The 20,569-nt window shown below is 44.7% G+C and overlaps 1 protein-coding gene across 1 annotated transcript in view; it reads left to right on the forward strand.

The window, feature by feature from the left end:
* The first annotated feature begins 6,364 nt into the window (after positions 1 to 6,364).
* SLC2A13 (solute carrier family 2 member 13) overlaps positions 6,365 to 20,569 on the forward strand; it is a 154,070-nt gene continuing 139,865 nt past the window's right edge. Inside the window, exon 1 of the mRNA XM_082059777.1 lies at positions 6,365 to 7,042. Coding sequence (XP_081915903.1) covers positions 6,493 to 7,042 — 550 coding nt within the window. The 5' untranslated portion in view covers positions 6,365 to 6,492. The remainder of the gene's footprint in view (positions 7,043 to 20,569) is intronic.

Consider the following 20,569-nt stretch of genomic DNA (forward strand, 5'->3'; position numbering starts at 1 on the left):
TGCCATTTTCAGGAGTGTTTAATGTTATCTTTGAAAATATCCCTGTGACATGTGTGATGCTTGTCAGGGAATTTGTTAAAATTTCCAGACGGAGTTCCATAAAACATTTCACAGAGGACCTATTTTAAAAATGTGTCAGATTTTAATACTAACAAAACAGATTTTAAAAAGATGCCTACCTACAGTGGTGGAAATAGGACTTTTGAAGCACAGATACAGAAAAAAATAAGCAAGGAAGCAAATAAAAGTCGCAGCTTGCTGCTGCTCCATCCAGTTTCCCAGCCATGGAAAGCACTGGTTTTCATCTTCCACATGCCAGGATGACGTTCTGGCACATATCAGTCAACTTCAGTCACTCTCTGTGCACATTTTGCTTTTGCACAGGGAATTCATGTGGTCCAATTTCCCTTTCAAACTTGCTTATCCCTCATTGTGCAGTTCTCTCCAAAAAAACACCAAACAAGTTTTGATGGATTCACCATCTGTCAGATCCAGAGGGTATGACCATAATGAGTCAGTAACTGAATTCTTCCCAGTCTGTTTCCAATTTCATTTGCAACCTCAGATAAAGCAATTCTGTGTAATAGTGTTCTGCTCAGAGGCAATGCAATGTCAGGGCTGACAGCAAAGCCAGCTTTTAACCTGCTGCTTAAAACATATGGTTTCCACTTCTTGGGGCTTTAATTTGATGGTTAGGTTTTACTTTGATGAGGTGAGAGCTTATAAAACCAGTGAGCTCATGCTGTGTCGGCCGTTATTTTTCTAGGGATGCAGAATAGCGTGTAGCCCTACATAAGCCTAAAAGCCTTTCCAATTTATTTTTCGGTTTTATTGCTTTAAATGATGGACAACTGATGTGCTGGTCTTACATAATCTGTAGAAGGATTTGGTTTAGCAGTACTGTCTACCTTTTAGAGAAATGGAGTCTGATAAATTAAATTTATTTAGTGAGCAGTAGAATTAAGGGGTTTTGCATGTGGTTCTTTTCTTCCTGAGTGTGTCTTTCATGTACAGCAGATAATAGGTGTCTGAAGAGAGGGTTACCCATTGCTCCCAGGAATCTGAGCTGACAGAGAGATGACCTGTTGTTCTGGGCATCTCTGCAGCACTGCAGGAGGTTTCTGTTTGCAGACAGACACACAGCTCTGTGCTGACAGACGTTTGTTTGAAGACATGGTGTATCAAGAGCAGTGTTTCTCTGGTATCTTGTGAGTAGTGTGGTGCCAAGTCCTTGATTTTTATGCTGCCAGGTGTTGTAGCTGAGTAATTATAACTTTTATAGGATAATAGTGACTTGATAAGGATTGTAACCTGGCGAACCATCTTTACAAGTATACAAATGCAAAAATTCAAAACTGTACAATAACAAGTCTTTTTCCCCCCACTCCATTTTCCACCAGCCCTGGCTTTCAGCAGATGCTGGGCCTTGATTTTTAAAGCAGAGCACTGAAATGGGCTGCCCGAATCTTACCTGCAGAAGCCCACACAGGGGTTAGTGCACAGCTGTCAATCAGTTTAGCAGCTGCAGACCCACCCAGGGCACACTTGGTTTTGCGCAAGCTCTTACACGTCACTGCTGACTCTACCAGAGACTCTGTTTCAGTCAAATCTTGTTAGTACTTTCTTTTGACAGCCAAAAGCAGAAAGAAACTGTTCTCCTGCCAAAAACTGACTCCCTGCTCTAAAGCATGAAAAAGCTAGAGATCTTAAAAATAGAGAGAAGAATTTAAAATCCATGTGTTTCTTGCAATTGCATTTTCAATGGGTCTGAAGTGTGTTTGCTGGAATTCATGTATTTAGCAGGAGTGAGCAATTACGCAATGTGAGCTCACATGATGACTTTGGTGAAGTTACATGGGATTAACACAGCTGTGCTGCTGCCAGCTCTGCCCATCAGGCAAGGAATGCGTTGTCCCACGGCTTTGTCAGCTTCTGTCTGCATTGCCACCACCCGCACCCTCTGCCAGCGCTAATGCTGCAAACTCTTCCTACTCATTAAGCAGTTTAGCTCTTAACGCTTGGCCAGCAGGATTAAACGCATGGCGTCGGTAGGTTCCTTACTAACAAATTCTGATGTTACGTTCAATTTGGAAGGGTTTTACAGAGCAGGTTAATAATCTTGCCCCAGTTCACAGATTCAGACAACCAAGGCAGGAGGTAAATAACCAGTTAAAAGCCACCCTGCAGGCCAGGGCAGCCGGGAAATAAAGTCCCACATAACAGTGGGACCCACAATCGAGGTGGGTGACTTTTGTTGAGCTATTGGAGTAGGGTCCAGTCGGGATCTGTACGTATAAAGGAGAACCCAAAGCAAACACTGGAAGGATTACAAACAACTAATGCATTTCATTTTTTGAGAGCTAAGGGATAGATACATTCAGATAAGTGAACAAAACGACTCTGTCAAGATAGTGAAAGTGGCTGGGGAAGGAAAGTTATATGGGGATTGGAAAATTATGGAATTTATCTAAGTGTCTTCTTTCCAAAGAAACCAAAACACGTTGCAAGAATAGGAGGGACTCTGGAACAAAATGGAGTTTTAAGGCAAAATACAGCTCAAATTTCTTTTGGTTTTAATAGAAATTCCTATTTATAGATTTTTTTTTTTTTAAACTAGAGTGTTCCTTATAGTCCCAGCCCTATATTACCAATACATATTTGCAAACTCAACAAACGGATGTGATCCAGGACCAGGGTTTGTGTCTTTTCAGAGGTATCTAACTGATAATGTATAACTCTGTGCAGAGAAAAGGTTTCTGAACCTTGAGAACTGCATGCAAACTTAAGAAACTTAGTGAACTATCATCAGTGAGTAAAAAAATCGGTGCCTTCCCAAGGTCTCAGACACTAGCTAAGCTGCTACTATAGTCAGGATTTGCTGCTCCTTTTTTGCATATTCAGCCAGGGGATCTCCCTCAGCCCAGCACAGTGTTATATCTCAACTTAAATAACAACTCTGCTCGTGGCAAAATACCGTGAGTATCAGGGCAGGTTGCTTGTCACAGTTTAAGGCATCGTAACACTAAAGGACAGAAAATCAGTTAAGGAGCCTTAAAACACAAGAGGCTGCACACCGTATTGCTAACGCTCACACGAGGCTAAAGCCCACGAGCCTACCCCCGCAGCATTGACTGAGATGGGAAGAATTATTGGTTTGGGGATTTGCTCCTTGTATTATTCTCTTTTTTTAATGCAATCATGGCTTCACGTAAAGAATATAACCAGCACTGACAAAGCTGGACCCTCTTGTGCCACAGAGTCAGGTTGTTTTCTGCCTCACTGTCCATCTAGCCCCATGGCTCTTGCATTCTTGTCTGCACAACAACCCAGTTTCCTTTAACCTGTTTGTTTGGTTTTGTTTGTTTTTTCCCCAGTTTAACGTACAATTTTCTTGTGAGACAAGAGATTTAAATCCTGCTGGCCCGAAGGAAATCTGTGATTCAGGCGAGGCTATCAGCCACCAGGCTGACACACAGGAGACCTGCTGCACCTGTGCACCTGCACCTACACTTGGGCTGGACTGACGGCCCCAGGAGATTTAGGCACTTGTCCCAAAAGGTGAGGTCGGTACCTGGCGTGCAGATACCAATTCTCAAACAGGGTCGAGGTATTTGCTTTGTTGACGGTTCTGCGCAGAAAAGGGTGCTGGGCGATCTCTCGCAAAGCCAGCACACTATGAAGGAAACTGAGTTGCGTGTTCATACATTTTAACTTTTAGCCACTCCTAACATCTTGTTACATATCTGTGCCTCCTCAAAGTTCATTGGTCTAAGCTTTGCTCTCTTCGGTTTAAATGGTACAGTAAACATGAAATCTTCTATGCATGTTCAGTGAGTAGGAGTGGTCTCCTGGAGGTGGGTAGCCTTTGACAAGGAGGTGTGTTTTTGTATTAAAATGACTATATAATGAGCATAGATCACCAAGGGTCATTATATACCATTAGTCCCTGCCAAATTTAATTGTTTGTTACTATGTGTGTCTTCTTCAAGATTTATCTCTGGGTTTGTCCTTCAAGTTCCTCTCATAAGTAGCCAATTCCTGTTCTGTTTGAATCATATTCTTTGTTTATGGTCCGCTTTGACCTTCTGTGAGACTCCACTAAACTTAACAGAGACATCACAGCTGCTTCTGAGCGCCAGCACAGGGACAGGAGCTACCCTGGCTGCTCAGGTCCGGGGGAGTTCTGGGCACACGCACAAAGCACTCAGTTTTCCCGAAGACATTTTCTGATGTATGCCGTGTATCAACAATATAAAAGGAGTGAAATCCTGTAATTATTCCTGCTCTCTGCTGAAACACAAAAAAATCGAATTTCTTAAAGCTGGATGAGTTATTTGATCTAGTTCACATCACCTGGCAAACAATAGTGCAAAAGAAAGAACGAGGCAGAGCTGCAAACCTAAACAGTGATTCAATTAAACATTTAATCTCTTGAAAGCATAATGTCGTACCTAAAATCTACCCAAATGCTTCTTTGGATCTGGCTGCCCTGTTTTAGTTTATTAATCCTACCTATGACAATTTGTGTTATGTGAAATCATTTATAAGTGAGCTTTTACCATTAAATCCAGTACTACGGAGAGATGATCACAGTAATGAAAATCGAAACATAAACCAAACAAATCCCCCCTTTCTCATTAAGTCACTCTTCAGTGTAACATGTCCCACAGCTGAACTTCTATGTTGTTTCTTCAGGGAATCCTTTTAAGAGATAATCTTGACAGCATGATCTGATGAGAAATTATGTCTACGAGTGATTGTGTTGGGCCAGCAATGGAAAAAACCCTTTTTGTCAGCTCTCCTGAGTCTCTATTAACTGTAACATACAGAATGCCTCCAGCTTCTGACGTGGTTGTTAAAAAGACAGGTTGTTTTTGTGACAGCCAGCTGTTGTGACAATATTCTGTGAAAGCATTCCTTCTGGCTGGCGAGGGATTTGGTGTGACTTCTCTGTGTAATGCACTACGTCCCACATTTTTTATGTGGGGCTTGCATTTGAAAAGTATTGACTGCTGTGCAAGTCTGGAGACCTCTGGAGCATGACAGATCTCTCTCCTATGGTGCTGTAGAAGCGTAAGCCTGTCTGCTCATGGGGAGCTGCCAGACCTGAGGGGACACTTTCTTGTAGCACAACAGAACTTCATTCCTGACGCCACAGCGTGGAACTGATTCTTGCTCTAGTGCTGGGTCAGGCCTTAACAGCCTGTACAGGAATAAGGAATGCTCTGTGCCAGTCACACCACATCATCCAAATCTTGATTAAAACCAACTGAATATTAACATGTTTTAATTTTTACCTAGTTCAGGCTTCTCACATGCTCAAACCTGGCACTGCCACATCTGCCACTAACAGGATTAACTACATAGACATTATAATTCGTTATGAATTACAATTCACTGTAGTAGCTACAGCTCACTGTTTTATTTAGTTGGTATTATCTGGACCACAGAGAATCAGCAGGTCCCAGCTTGCTCTGAGGCAAACCAGCACAGAGGCGATGCACAGCTGGCCACCTTGGACTTTGCTCCCTCTCCTAATCGTTAAATTCATGTGACTGTGACTTAGTACTGCTCACTAGGTGTGGGCAGAGAATAGCTGATCCAATTAATTAGTGAAATTCTTCATCTGCTGGCTGGCCCTATTATGAGGATCTTTACAGAAGACAGTCACGTCAGAAAGAAAATTTTGTTAAGTATGTGCCATTATGTATGCAACAATGCACCAATCAGAATATTTTGGTGTGATTTCTTTTTTTCCCTACACTTTGCACCGCACCCGGCGGGCCCTGCCGCGCGCACCGGCGGGTACGGGCTCCCGGATTTCCCGGGACATCGGGCATTTCCCGCCAGCCGCTCCCGCCACCAGGCGGCCCCGCTGTCCCGCAGCCGCGGACAGATCCCCGGCGCTGCCCGGGCCGGAGCTTCGTCCTCATCCCAGTTACAAGCCCCAACAAAAATGCCCCAAGACGGAATTATCAAACCGCTGTGCTCCGCTTTAGATATAAACACGAGTATCAGCTCCGAACTTCTCCTGTATCCGGTAACAAACCCACCCGGAGCTGCCGCCAGCCCCACCGCTTGCCAGCACCTCCCAGCAGGGAGAGAGGGCGGTGCCTGCGGCGTCGTGGCGCTCAGAGCGCAGGCGCGGTCTCGACGCATGCGCAGTAGTGGCTGCCACCGCGGAGCGGGAGGGGGGCGGCCGGGCCCGCCCCCTGGCGCCCGCGGGGCCGCGCTCGCTGCTGTCCCCGCCCGCAGCTCCGCCCGGGCGCTGGGAGCGGCGGCGGCAACTTCCCCTCAAGTCTGCGCGGTGGCGGGGGGGACGATGCGACCCGGCTGAGCGCGGCCTGAGAGGGGCGGGCGGGGCGAGGCGAGGACAGGCGGCGCCAGCAGCAGCAGTAGCCGCCCCACCGCTGTAGCCAGAGCCGCCCGGCAGCCTCCCGCCTCAGCCCGCTGCCTTCCCCCGGCCGGGGCAGGAGCCGCCGCGGCCGTCCCATGTCCCGTAAGGCCAGCGACAATGTGGAGTACACGCTGCGGAGCCTGAGCAACCTGATGGGCGAGAAGCGGCGGCGGCAGGCGGACGGGTCCGCCGGCTCGGGCGCGGCGGCGGCGGGCGAGCGGAGCCTCATCGCCGCCGAGTCGTGCTCCAGCCTCAACAGCGCGGCGTCGGGCGGAGAGCTGGAGCGGGCGGCGCGGCGGCAGTTCCAGCAGGACGAGACCCCCGGCTTCGTCTACGTGGTGTCGGTCTTCTCCGCCCTGGGGGGCTTCCTCTTCGGCTACGACACCGGCGTGGTGTCGGGGGCCCTGCTCCTGCTCAAGAGGGAGCTCAACCTGGACGCCCTCTGGCAGGAGCTGCTCGTCTCCAGCACGGTGGGCGCCGCCGCCCTCTCCGCCCTGGCCGGCGGCGTCCTCAACGGGCTGTGCGGCCGGCGACCCTGCATCCTGCTGGCCAGCGGCCTCTTCACGGCGGGGGCCGGCGTGCTGGCCGCCGCCCGCGACAAGGAGACCCTGCTGGGGGGACGTGTGGTGGTGGGGCTGGGCATCGGTGAGTGCCGCGCCGTCCCGCCGGGCCCCGAGTCCGGCTCCCGGGGGCACCCCGGCTGCTGCCCCGGGCGGGGAGGAGCTCCCCCAGGAGGCAGGTGTAACCGAGCCGAAAGCCCGCGCCTCCACAGCCCGTTTATGTGAGGCAGCCCGCAGGCAAAAGGCGAACAGTGGCCGGGGGGCTGGAAGTGCAGAGCTGCTGGCCGGGGGCGTGTGTGACCGGGCTGCGGTCAGGACGGAGTCCGCTGGGGAAAGGGAAAGAGAGTGTGTGTGTGTGAGTGTGAGTGTGTGTGTGCTCTGCCCTCTTGTTGCTGGCAGGTGCTTGTGTCCGAGTTGTGTGGTTTCTGTACTAGAATGGTCTCGCGTCCTTTCCCCAAATTCATCCTTAGGGTGGTCTGTCAGCACCAGCAGCTCACACCGGGAGCTTTGCATTCGGTAGGGTGCTGGGGAGTCGGGAGCGAGGAGATCATGCCTGACTTTCTGAACTGTGAATTCCCTGCACGTTTTTGCTTTTCATTGGGCACTTCAGGATTGCTTTTGGGACAAAACGAGGTAGTAATCTTGCTGTTCAAATGAGACGGTTGCTTTGGAAGGCTTTGGTTTTCATTAATAGCATGCTGCAGAACAGAATGTGTGTTGCTGCTCTCAGGTCGCCTTCCTACATGCATTGCATAACTTGCAAGCAGTAGGATCTGGTAAAACTTTATAGTTGTCCCAAAAAACCTGAAGTGATGAGGAGTGTTTCCTCTGATCTTTGAGACTGGTTTCTGTGCCAACTGTGTTCTAACTATCCCCAGAATTTTGGTTGCTCTTTAGCTGCCATCCCCTCAGGCAGTAATTTGAATTATACTCATCCAAGATGGGGCTATATGAGGTTATTCACAGTACTTGGACTATAGTATGTATTAAAAAAAAAAAAAGTAAATATTTCTTACTGTGATCTTGCAACGCTTCCTATCTAAAAGCATGAGAATAAATTGAGGATTAGACTTGTTTTCCTTTACATAGCAAAGTTCTGTCAGACATTGATTGATTCTTTGAATTCTCTGGCTTGTTATAGAAACACTTGCTGTGATGCAATCTATGGTCTTATTAAGGAAAAAAAAGTTAGTGAGTCATAATAAGGACTGTCAGAAATAAAACTGACTCCATTCTTGAAAAGGGCTCATGCTGGTTTTCCTGTACAGTAAGGAACATCTTTAGGTTGCAGTTTTCCTGCCCCCAGTTAGGTGGTTGTTGGTTATTTTTTAAATGCTACATATCTGCGTTTTTTTTTTTTTCAGTTGAGACCTCAGATTGCAGAATGTTGATGATGTTTGTTTGTTGCAGTGTTTAGGAGACAAGAAAACTGAATTTGACTATGAGGTGGCAGAACAGGTATCTTGATGGCAATATGTAGTACATATGTTTAGTGGTAGATGCTAAAAATACCAAATTTGATGTATTTTTGTGTTGTAAAACCACTCATGTTCTATGTCCATCATAACTGGTTACCTTGTCAGCTTCAGGGGAAGAGAGGAAAGGGTTGGATGGTTTGCTTGACTCTTGTCTATGTGTGTCTTGTAGAGAGATGCATAGACATGCTGGAATTGTCTTACAGTGGTGCAAATAAATGACATTGCTATTGTTGGAGGGCTATGAGACTTGGGGCTTAATGTAATTAATATATAAAAGACAGAAATGGAAATTGGGAGCTAGGGGTTGTTCTTTTGTACAGCGGTAGATCTCTTGTGTGGTCCAGGGGAGAGAGATCTCTCCTTGCCCTCTTTCCACATCGGGGATAAAGCTGGTGGTTCTGCTGGGGCCCTGGAGACCTGAAGTAAGGACTGAGAAATGTTCTGAGGATTTTGGAGCAACAAAGACACTGTTGTGTATTTTAAAACCTGATATTTTCTCCTGTTTATCAGAGGTTGCTCTTCTTTATGTGATGCAGCGTATGGCCAGAAACAAAGCGTTACCTTAAATTACTGTGACTGAAGCATCACAAGAGGCTCCAAGAATCACAGAGTCCAATCCTAACAAGGTTTATTTTACAAAGGAAAAAATATGTTGTGGTTCAAAAGTGTTCTCACGCAGTAAACTGCAACAGTCTCTACATTAAATCCCCCACCAGAGGGAGCCTGGATAATTTCATGAAGGCATTAGAAATCGGTTGAACTTTTAGCCAGTTCCCTTTCATCTCTTGGAGCCCTATGACTATCACTTTAGTGTCTATAGTGAGCAAGAACTTGTAGTGCTGGTGTAAGGAGGTCGCTTGGTAACGTGACACTCCAGTGACAGTGCAAACTGCTGAGATGTGCGGGTGCGATGGTGTAGGCTTATGAAATGCTTTCCTACCTGCAAACCGGTATAAACTTAACTGTATATAGTTTTATACGTTTTTGAGATCACTTTCACGTAACTGCCAATAGCACATCAAGAGATCTACTGCAGGAAATTGTGTTTGCTGGCATTAAATAAATGAGTTACTGTGTTATGGGCAGTACTGTGGTGCTGTAAGAGCAGATGCAGGGATGGTGACCTGCGGGACTTCATTCTGCCCTCCCTGGTGCAGGGTGAATCTGTGTTAATTGTGTCCATGTGAGAAAATGGCCATTTTTCTCAACTGTGATTTATAAAGGGCTACGGTTAAACTTTCAAGGATGAAAACTGGATATATGCTGAAATGAGGAACATCTCTCCCTCGGCTGTCTTGTCAGCTTCTTACCTTTTGCTGTAGAGCTGCTTGGAGATAGAAATATTCTCCTTTTCTCCCCAGCGTTTGCAGAAGGAGATGTTTGTGGAAATAAAGACCTTCTCTCAAGGACAAGCCAAATCCTCTTTTATTGCAAACGTTGAATAGATTTTTATGGTTGGAAACAGTTTTGTCCCCCATCCCTCCCCTTCCTTCCTCTTCCCTCAACATACATACAAAATATAGAGAATGCAAAAAAAGGGAAACCACATTCAGCATTAACTTAGAATATGCATGGCTCTTTTTGATAATTCGTGACAACTACAGGCAAGATGACTTAAGAACAAGGTTATGGCCATCATTCCTTCCCCCATGCTGCCCCTTCCTGAGCAGCTCTTGTGTCCTTGACTCTTTAGGAATTTGGCTGAGCCTGTTGTCAGGAATGCAGTGTTTGGATGGGTATTTATTACAGCAAATGTGGGCAAAATTCAGACGTTGAAGAAATTGGTTGTTGTGCTTGGTAGCGCTTTTTGTGAGCTTAGCTTGGAAAAACGTCATTGGTACAAAGCAACATTTGGACCTTTTGCATCTGATAATACTAAAGGCCTTGGGCTGCTGCTGAAGGGTGACCAACCACACTTGGTACGGGATTGAGGGCCAGCATAGGTTTGCCTTGTGTTGGCTGCTGTATTTCATACGCTTGGCAGGAAAGCCAGGTTCTTCACGTGGCTTATCTTTGGTCTGTCCTACCAAAGCCTGAGGACAGGCCAGAACTGAAGCACCAAAGGTTAGAGCTAAGCATGGCCATAGATGAAAGCCAGTTCTACTGAAAACCTACTGCTGTGAGAAGGGAGGTGGAGAGTGAGCAGAGTAAGTGCTGGGACTAAACGCAGTAGACTAGGCAGGGTAACAGTGAATAGCTGTGTTTGCAAAGTCACTTCTTTCTTAGGCTGTAATCAGTCCAGTGTCCTAACTCTACAGTTGCTTTGTTGTCTGAACCCATTGGCGAGGTGTGTTTCCGTGGCTCTCCAGTCTGCAATGGGAGCAGTTCATCCTTCTGTCATCTGAGGATGCTGGAGGTTGCAAACCTGCAGCTGATGTACGTGGGTGGTGTGGTGGTGTTCCAGGTAGTCTGTTGTTCAGGTCCCTTTTTTGAGAGCATTTTTGTACCAGCTGTGGAAGGAAAGCCGTTTGAGCTACGCAGAGTTCAGGAAGTGACAGGATTAAGTTTGCTCGTGCAGAATTGATCTCTATCTTAATGTACAGTCATTAGCTGGATGATTAGATTCTCCTGTCTTGTTCAGCATGCAGACTAGATGGTGCTCGTTGATGAGCAGCTCTTCAGTGTTTTGTTTTCTTGCTCGGTGTGTGGCTTGGGCATCACTTAATGCACATGCTCCCCAAGCCCTTGTGACAGCAGAGTCGCTTCTTGGGGCCGCTGTGTGGGCACACGCTCTGTTCCTGGGTCTGCAGTGCGAGGGAGACCTGACTGGTTGGGTGCATTATCTTCTCTTTGACCCCTGTTTTTGCTGGTATGTGGTGTATCTGCACAATGTGAGCCTACTGCTCAGTGCTTGCTTTGTACTCAAAATGTCTGAAGTGTTTTGTTTTTGTTTTTTTTTAATGGCCGTATTTGAATGTGACATATGTAGTGTTCCTGTAGCATCTTTTTACTGCGTATGTAGGTCATTTTTTCAGTAGAGGAAACAAGATTGTACACGGAATTAGGCAGGAGTGAGAAGTGCTGGCATATGGTTCAGGGCTTCCCTGGTGGGACTGGCTTCTACTGACAGTAAGATCCAGTAGCAAATAACAGAAATAATCAAATTTAACCGAAGGACTAGCATCATGTGGTACCAGCTCTGTATTATCTTTCCAGTGGTTAAGTAAAGGTCTACTGTATCAGTTGGACTATCATGTATGCTATGAAAATATTGGAAAATAACCCGTATGAACTGTTGCCTACTAAAGGTGAGGGTACGTGTGCTGGGGGGTTTATTTTGTTTTATTTTACTATGATATTGAGCTTTTTCAGGTGCTATTTTATCTTGGAAAAAATTACAGATTAATTTCTCCCCCTCAGCCTCCCACGTGAAGCTCTAAAGCTTCAGTCTGTTTTTACAAGTGACTGTCCACCATTTCTTTTAAAGGAGTTTATACCTTAGTACATTTTTTTGGGGGAAGGTGACCCTCAGCACTCAAATATTCCGTGCTGCTTCTGGCAGATACTTCTGATTTTCAATCCAGAGATTCATAGGGTATTTTTTCCTCCAGAGACAAAGGTTTGTTAGCATAAGCTTGCAGTGCGGATGGAGGGACAAAGAACCACGTTGTTTTAATCAACTCTTGTTTTGCTGCTGACCAGAGTGTCCAGGATCTGTTGCTACTGTTACTGTGGGTGCTCAGGGCTGGGTCCCTGCATCTTAAGAGCTTAATCTGTTCCTGTGCAAAAGCATATGGGAGGATGCATTATTTTCTGGCTGGACCTCTGGTCTTGCGGGGTACCAGGGGTCCATGGAGATGAAGAACTGTGTTTTCTGAAGTGCTGTGATTTAGTGTGCACTGGACAGGGTGCACAGCGCTCTGCTCAGTTCACCTTGAGTCAACAAGCGCCCGCTCCATTATTGTTTTGTGCGATGGTGCAATGTAAGACGATCAGCTATTTATACATAAATATTGCTACCTTTGGCAAATATTTAGTGACCTTTTCAAAATAAAGTATTAAGCACACAGAGTTATATCTAATAGAATTTTTGGACTTGTGATTCTGGAAACTATTTAAAGTCATGAGTGGTGTTTCCTTTTTTTTTTTTTTTTTTTTTTAAACCTTTGATTTGGGTTTTTTCCTGTTGTTTTTGTTTAACTTAAAAAAATCCCATAGTTTGTAAACCTTGAAATTGATTTTCTGTCTCTAAAACATGGGAATCTTGTGAAATAGTTTTCCCTGTCCTTGGTCAAACTGTTCTCTCAGAACGTGATTCCTGTTGTGTTTTAAGTATTTTTGTTCATTTTGGAAAAATTACAATGCATCCAGTTCATATGTGACGTAAAATTGAAACTTTCACGATCCTCTTACTCCTTATAAAAAGGCAGCTTGAAGGAATCTTGCTGCATTAAACACAAGTGTTTGGTTACCCATCTTGAAAAATTCATGTGGGCACCATAGGTGGGCTGATTTTCAAAATGCTGCCGGAACAAGAGCCCAGTGGCATCCACCTACCATGACGTTAAAGACAGCAAATTATTTTCCTGGAACTCTTGAATCTGAGTGACTTGCTTGGGTGCAGCTTGTACGGGTCGCATCGGCAGAGGTGAGAGGCAGGACACCTGAGGACAGTCCAGGCAGCAGATTCCAAGTGTCAGCTGCTGTCCCTGCTGCGCACTGTCAGACTATGCTCTTCATTTTTATTCTGAGCATGGTAGGATGTGCTTTGCCAATTGCATCCTGAAAGGCAATGAAAAAAGTAAAAACACTGAAAGTACATGCTGAAAAGTTGTTGTTTTAATTATATTTTTTCCTTATGCCATTATCAGTAAACTTCAAGATAATTAATTATAGCAGCTGTATGCTCTTAAGTGTTTGTGTTTGTTTTTTTTAATAGAATATATTGTATTTCTGAATACATTAATTTCTTTTAAAATGTAACATTCTAAGAATCTTAAGGATTATTCCATGAAAATGTGATAAGCTTTTGCGTTGCAAGTCCTATGGCAGTCCTGAAAACTGATGATTTCTGCTTAGGATGGCTGGACTCAAATAGGGTGACTGTAGCTATTCTGCATACTGGTGCCATGGAGGTATAATGGGCCTGATGGAACTTTGTTTGCAAAATGGTTTTACGAGTCTTCATTGGTGAATAATTGAGTTTTGGCATCTGACCTGTACAGTCAGTGTTGCTGGTGTGAAGAGGCTGGGTGGGCCGGGACAGTCACTGGAGCTGCTCAAAGCCTAAAACCAGCGACTGATGAAAATCAGGGGGGCAGAGTTCTCCCATTGGTTTCTTTTTACAGCGATTATGCCTGTGAACAAATAGCAAGAGAATCTGTTAATTAATATGTTGTAGAGATCTCATCTGGGTGTTCCTGTTCCGGCAGGGGGACTGGACCAGATGATCTTTCGAGGTCCCTTCCAATCCCTAGCATTCTGTGATCTTGTGCAACACAGCTCTGGATGTGGTGTGTGGTCATTTCACTACTTTAGCTAAACTATCTTTCTGTAGGTCTTATGATGCAACTTGAATGCAAACACATCTAAAATGTATTTTGCTTATGACAATTGAAGAAATGAAGCTTTAAAAAAACACTCTTTCCTGTTCTTTCCATTTCTGATCTTTGTCTGATTTGTTGGGGGTTTTAGACCTGTGGTTTTATTAAAGATTTATTCAAAGCAAATGCCTGTTCTGAAGGTGAGTTTTTTCTAGGTGGTTTCTTGATCTGAGTGTTGGTGTACCCAGTCACTGAAGCTGGGGTTTGTGATGAGGGAGTCCGTCCCCTGTTCCCTTGCACGTCCCTTACAGACGTGCTGCCAGCGTGGATGAACTGTCACGTCATGACCTCGGAGCCCACACGCGCCCGGCTGGCTGTGGGTCTGCAAATGTGTCCCTGCCTCCCCCTGGTTCCGTCTCTTACTTGGCTAAACAGGAGTTTCTGCCTCTGCTGCAACTGGGGACAGGCCTTCTCATGTTCCTCCCCTTCAAGCAGCAATTCTGTGTTTGAAGTTCCGCACGTGCCCCAGGGATTGCTCCTGGGTTGGCTTTCCTGGGAGTTCAGCCATGTCTTCGTGTGGCCGTTGGGTTAATGAGCTCAGACACTGAAGCAGTTGTGTTGTCTGAAAAAAAAAGTATGTTTGTTTTTATACATGCAGGTTTTAATCTTGGGCTTGTGCCTTACTTGTCCCTTGGGGTCTTCTCCCCCTTCCCTAGAGATGGGTGTTCCAGTTTTGTATATTCAGGAGCTGTCACCCCAGCTTCTCTACTTGAACTTTTCTTCCTCGCTCCCTGATTTTTTTCCAGTGTAATTCAGCAAGGGAGCAGCTCTCTGGAGAAGGTTTGCCCTCCGTGGCTAATCCGAAAGGCTTCTTGGCTCTCATTAGAGCTGATGTTTTCCAGAAGCACCTGGCACCAACCTTGGGGCTCATCCTTTGCTACTAAGTGTCTTACATCAATGAACTCGTTCTACTCCTGAGTGATGAGGCAATTTCAAGGCAAAATAAAAATTTCCAGGCAGTGTGGAAAACCCTGGTGGTACCTGATGGTTTTAGCACGTGGGCTAACAGGTACTCTGCAAGGCAGAACGGTCTGAAGGGAGAAGCAGCGTTTCCCTTGGAGCCAATTGCCTCAGGCTGCAAATCTAGAACTTTCTGGTCTCCTTTCAACACTATGTACTTGGGAAGGTCTGAGTTTTCACAGGTCTCATGCCAGCTGGTTGCATTGAGGAGCTCTCTGGTCTAATAAGCCAGCCAGGCACGTACAGCTGTGTCCTCGGTTGTCTCTGAGGCAGTAATGAAGTGATTGTTGATCTCTAGATGATAGACAGAAGATGCCAGAAATGGTGGAGGACCTGCTGTGTAAACAAAAACTTGTATCCAAAATTAGATTCACCTGGCAATCACCCATATTTTCATAGTCTAGACAAAATTAAATAACTTTAGAAAAATATACCATAAGCGTTAGCCCTAAGGCAAGAGTTTTCCAGCCTCTCCCAGGATTGGGAGTTTCTGCAGGTTAACCTTTTCTGTCTTGGTCAGAAACAAGGAGTAACAGCCCTTCTGTTTCCCCTTTCTTTTGTTCAGGACACTCATCTGCATGGTTTCCTCAGCTGTTGCTTCTCTTGCTTTGGAAAAAGAAGGTTATTTTCTTGCAGTTGGAAGGAAGTATTAGGGACATCATGGTGTTTAGCACAGCTCTTCTACTTTCCCGTCGTACTCTGGAAACCCTGGGAAATGCTTTCCAAGTTGGAAAGAGCAGAAGAGCCACAGGTGGTATTGCCCACGCTGTGGGATGTGGAGTGCAGTTGGGAGCTTAAGTTCAGCTTAAGTGTAGGTGAGGGAGAGTGGTGTCTGAGGATCCCAATGTCAGATGCCTTGAGTCAGAGCTAGCACTCCTTTGGGATCTGCTTGTCCAATGTGTGACAGTAGGAGAGAAACACTGCTTATGATATTTTTTGTGTGATTAAGGTTCAGGTCAAAGTACTATATTTGTTTTTCTCCTTGCTGTATTAGGACTTAATCTGCCTGACTTATTTCGAACATAATTTTGTGTTTGTAGCTGCCCACCTAGGAAGTTTCATTTAATTTGTGAGGTTAAGGAGATAAAAATCAAAGAGACTCACCACTAAGCACTTGCTCTCTTGATTTGGTTCATTATTTTTTTTACGGTTTTTAGTTGGAGCTATGATAGAGCCTGGGGAGAGTCTAACATCTGAGAAAGTCAGTGTGGTAACAGGTGAACTAAAGCACAGCGAGCATGGAGGAAGTACTGGTTAAGACCTAAGCTGTGTGTACTTTAGCAAATGTTTGCATGTAAGTGACCTTTTTTGTTTGTTCTCACATCCTTGATTATTGAACGAGTGAGGTCAGTAGTAGCTATTTCAGCACCAGAATGGGGAATCTGCCGGAGGGGAAAGGGCAAATCTGGTTTTATTCACTGTGGAGTTCAGCAGTTAAGTCTTGCCTCGTAGACTCCTGCTCCTGCATTAATCACAGGTGCTGCTGACCTCCGCAGTCCAATTGACATTGGAACACCCTGGTACGAATGGAGAGCCAGAGCCTCCTGCACAACTTCAGGAACACGAAGAAAGGGTTGGAAAAGATTAAATGTTGTACATAGGCATTCATGATGTTTTAACTCAGGAATTCAATCACTGCAGTAATATTTTCAGCTGTACACTGAGGTCTGGTTTTGTGCTGTAGGTAGTTCTTGGGTAGGAGGAAAAATAAGGCACAGAATGTAGATCCTTTCTCTTGTAATGATTGACTGGCATGTTCCTGGATAAAATCATTGGTGCATATAGCAGAAGTCTGGGCACACATTGAGTGGAGCATTGCATAAATAATGTCAACTTCCAGTGAGTGGGAATGTACTAAATTATTTGAAAGCTTGGGCGCGAGAAGGTACGATTTATCTTAAAATCTAGACTTTGAGGCAGGGCACAATAGTTGCCTACACCTGTGTGCATCTCCCCATCCTTCAGGTTTAGGGCTTCCCTCCGCTCCTGGCCCCAGTCTGCAGTTTTACTAGCTAGGGTAAACAAAATACTATCACGTTCAACAGTGTGCATGTGTCTGAAAAAGCTGTAGTTTCAAGGCATAATTTTTAGGTCAAGCTGTGTTGTTGTTTTGCTTTCTTTTCTGCCTGCTGGTGGTGACTTTAAAGTAAAAAAAAGATGCAGCTTGTGTTTCGGCTTTGATTCTGCCTGTCCCCACCTGCTTCTGACTCTTCTTTCCCTGGAGTCCAAAGCTGTCTGTAGTATCAGTCTGCAGGGCCTCTCCCTGATTCAAAGTTAATTGCTTTGCCTGACACCCAAGTACTATCTGGGCGATTAATCATTATCCTCTTAGATGTGGAGTGCTCCCTTGCACAGAAGGAAGCAGTGCTCTGAGCTCACGAATGCAGAGGAGGTTTTTCCTCAGAGCTCAAGACCAGCAGGCCTGTCTCCTCTGTAATACCTGCTGTATCTTTAACAAGATCTGAGCCACCTGTTAGGGATATTTATGCTTAACCTCTTCAGAAGTTAATTCTGAGTAATTCACCCTGTAATGGTGAAACTAAGAGACTCTGTGTGTGTTTTCTAGTTTTCTTTACCTAAAATCTTAACCTGTTTATGGCTGGCTGAAAAAGCCTCTGCTCATGGTCGTGTTCCCCTGTACATTTAATCCCTGGGTACAGGTTTGTGCGTGTGACTGCTTCGGGTGGGTTGCTGAGGCAGAAATCCCTCTGGCAGTGTGGGGCTGGATGAAGACAAGCCTGGCCTGCCTCTCAGCCTCCTGTCTCAAGTTTTGTATTAATGCTGCTTTTCTTCCTAGAGGCTCTTTCCAGGATACACAAAGTAAAACTGTGCATGCTAGGTGTGATGGGGTCTTTTTATGGACCACTTAATTACAGTCAAACTATTCAGTGTTTCAATTTCTTTGGCTGCAATGGCTTCTTATCCCCAAGTTTCCCCTCTGAGGGAGCTTCATTTGGACTGGGATGTAGGGAAACCACGCTCCTTGTGCTGGTGAGAAGGTGGGGAACTGGAGGTGTCAGCGCTAAATTAGCGCTACTTGAACCTCAGCAACTCGTCTGCCACACATTGGTGAGAAGGAATGTCTGATCTGGCCTCCTACACAGTCGTGTTGGAAAGTAGGAATTCAGACATCTGGAGAGCTGTGTGTGTGTGCATGTGCAGGAAGAATGGAGTAATGAAATAAAATTATATTAGTGGATATTTTAATTAGGAGTTGTTTGTATTTTTGTGGTGAGAAAAAAATGTGAGTGGCTATGCGAGAGGATGCTGTAAACCAATTGTGCTGATTTCTGAGATGAGTACGTTTGGAATGGTTGCCACAGCTGCGCTCTGGAGAACAGGAGAAGGTACAAAGAACTGCTTTGAGCTATGGAGCTGTTCTTTCTACTTCTTTAATTTTTTTCTTTTAATCAACTGGGAATATATAGTAGTTCTTCATTCTCTTTTTATCAAGTAGGGATGTATATTTCTTGGCTTAGATAACGTGGACTTGTATGGTCTAACACCTGCATGGGTTAACTATTACAGTTCTCATCTGTGCTGTGGCAGTGAGCGAGAGAGAGAACTTCAAGAAGCTGATCTAAGCATTCTCTCACCAGTTTTAAACCAGTGTGATGCCACTGACATTATGGCAGCATTGTTTTCTTTACCTCACAATCTTGATAAACTACTAATTAGCACAGTACTTTACAGGAGATACATATCTGTTCATTAGGTAATTGTAGGTTCATATAAAATTTAAGTCTGTAAGGTAGAGATGGATGTTGCACTGAGCCACAACTGAAAAATACTTCATGCAGATTTGTTAGAGAAGTTCATAAGACTTGCAAGCTGATATTTGAAGATGACACACATAATATTTCTTTGTAAATGCTTATATTCATCTTCCATGATATTTTGCTTACAGCAATGCTCTGTTTCTTGCTTATATCAAATGATTCAATTAGTTGTAGTAAAACATAAAAATGCCCTCATGCGTATTTCTCAGCCTTGTAAAAATGTGTTCCTGGTGGAGCTGAATCATCCAGAAGCAGCGCATGGCTCTCTTTGGTTTGTATTTATATTTGTTGTACATTATCAGTACTAAAATACATGTATCCCTAAAGCAATAATAGGTTGAGAAGTATTTGGTCTGCTGCATCTCCATTTCACAGTTGCTCTGTGTGTTCTGTGGTTTGGATTTCTATTTGTCATGCATTATCAGTCACTAAAATACATACATACCTGAAGCAATAACCGACTGAGAAGTGTCTGGTCTGCTGTATTTCGCTTTCACAATTGCGCTGTGTGTTCTCTACTCTGCAAATTTGCCCTCTTACAGGATCTGTAGCCATTGGTTTTCTAAGTCATGGTAAATTTTGCCGATGCAAAAACCAGATTGGGTTACCTGTCCTAGGAGCTGGAACCCACACAGTTTGCTTGTGCGCTGTGAAAGTAGTAGTAGCAGGGACACTATTGCGTTCTTGTACTAGCAAGGAAAAACATTATTTCATGCTGGTACAAGGGGCTGGAGACACATAGCCTGGAACTCATCTTGCTGTAACATGAAGTTTTTTGTATCATGCAGTCCTGTTGTCTCAAGGCTGAGTTACCACAAGCCTTGTAATAAGATGAGTTAAATACATGCGCGCAGTTGTTTTACTTTGCCACTCAGGTTTGCTGACTTTAAATTCTGCAGTTAGAAAAGTTCTGTTGTACTGTTGAAAGGCCAGACTTGTGCATCGTGTGACCCCAGATGTCTGAGGCACCATCTTCTCTCAGTAAACATAAGGCAAGTCTGTAATTCTTGGATTTGTCCTTTCCTGGCCACTTAATCTTAAAACGACTGTGGTACTTCATGCCTCCATTTTTCCTTCTGTAAGGTGGGGCTGATGGTTGCTTGCATTTTCAAAAGGGCTTATTAAAACCAGTCAGTCTTCAACTCTATCAATCATAGCCTGTTCAACACTACAGTTTCTGTGAATGGACTTAACAGTCTGATTTTCAGTTTCTCGAATAATTTCATCTACAATGAGATCTTTTCTGTCCCTCCTTGCTGTGTGTTTGGCCTTCAGACAGGCTGTACTGTTGGGGATAGCAGTCAGAGGAGCCTGGGCTCAGGGGAGCCTCATGTTCAGATTTACTGAAATGCTGGTAAATTATTTGTTACAAATTACAATTAATGGCTGTTACGTAGTTCCCACTGGGCCTTGTAACTGTAGATAATTCTACTTAACTGGAAACGCAAGCCATGTGTTAATAGATAAATATATACAAGTTGTCACATACTTGTCACTGCACAGAAAAATAGGGTTGCCTGAAATCGACCCAACGCTATAAAGCATTTTTAGCATGTATCTCAGTGGAGTAATGTGGATTTAACTTCCAGAATGTAATCTGACATGCTGTATCACTAACTATGCTTATTGTTCAATTACTCCCACGAGCCTTTTCTGTTCCTTACAAGCAGTTGGCACAAGAGTCATTAAAGGACTTTGCTGCTAAATGCATTTAGTAATTTATACCCAAGCCTGAATTTTCTGATATGGTGTATTGAGACACTACTCAAAGGGTCTATGCGTTTTAGCAATTAAAAAGTCCTTTAAACTGAGAGAGCAATGTAAACTCAGAGTGAGCAGATGAATGTGGATG

Source organism: Streptopelia decaocto, assembly GCF_964273445.1.
Source record: "Streptopelia decaocto genome assembly, chromosome: 1".
NCBI lineage: Eukaryota > Metazoa > Chordata > Aves > Columbiformes > Columbidae > Streptopelia > Streptopelia decaocto.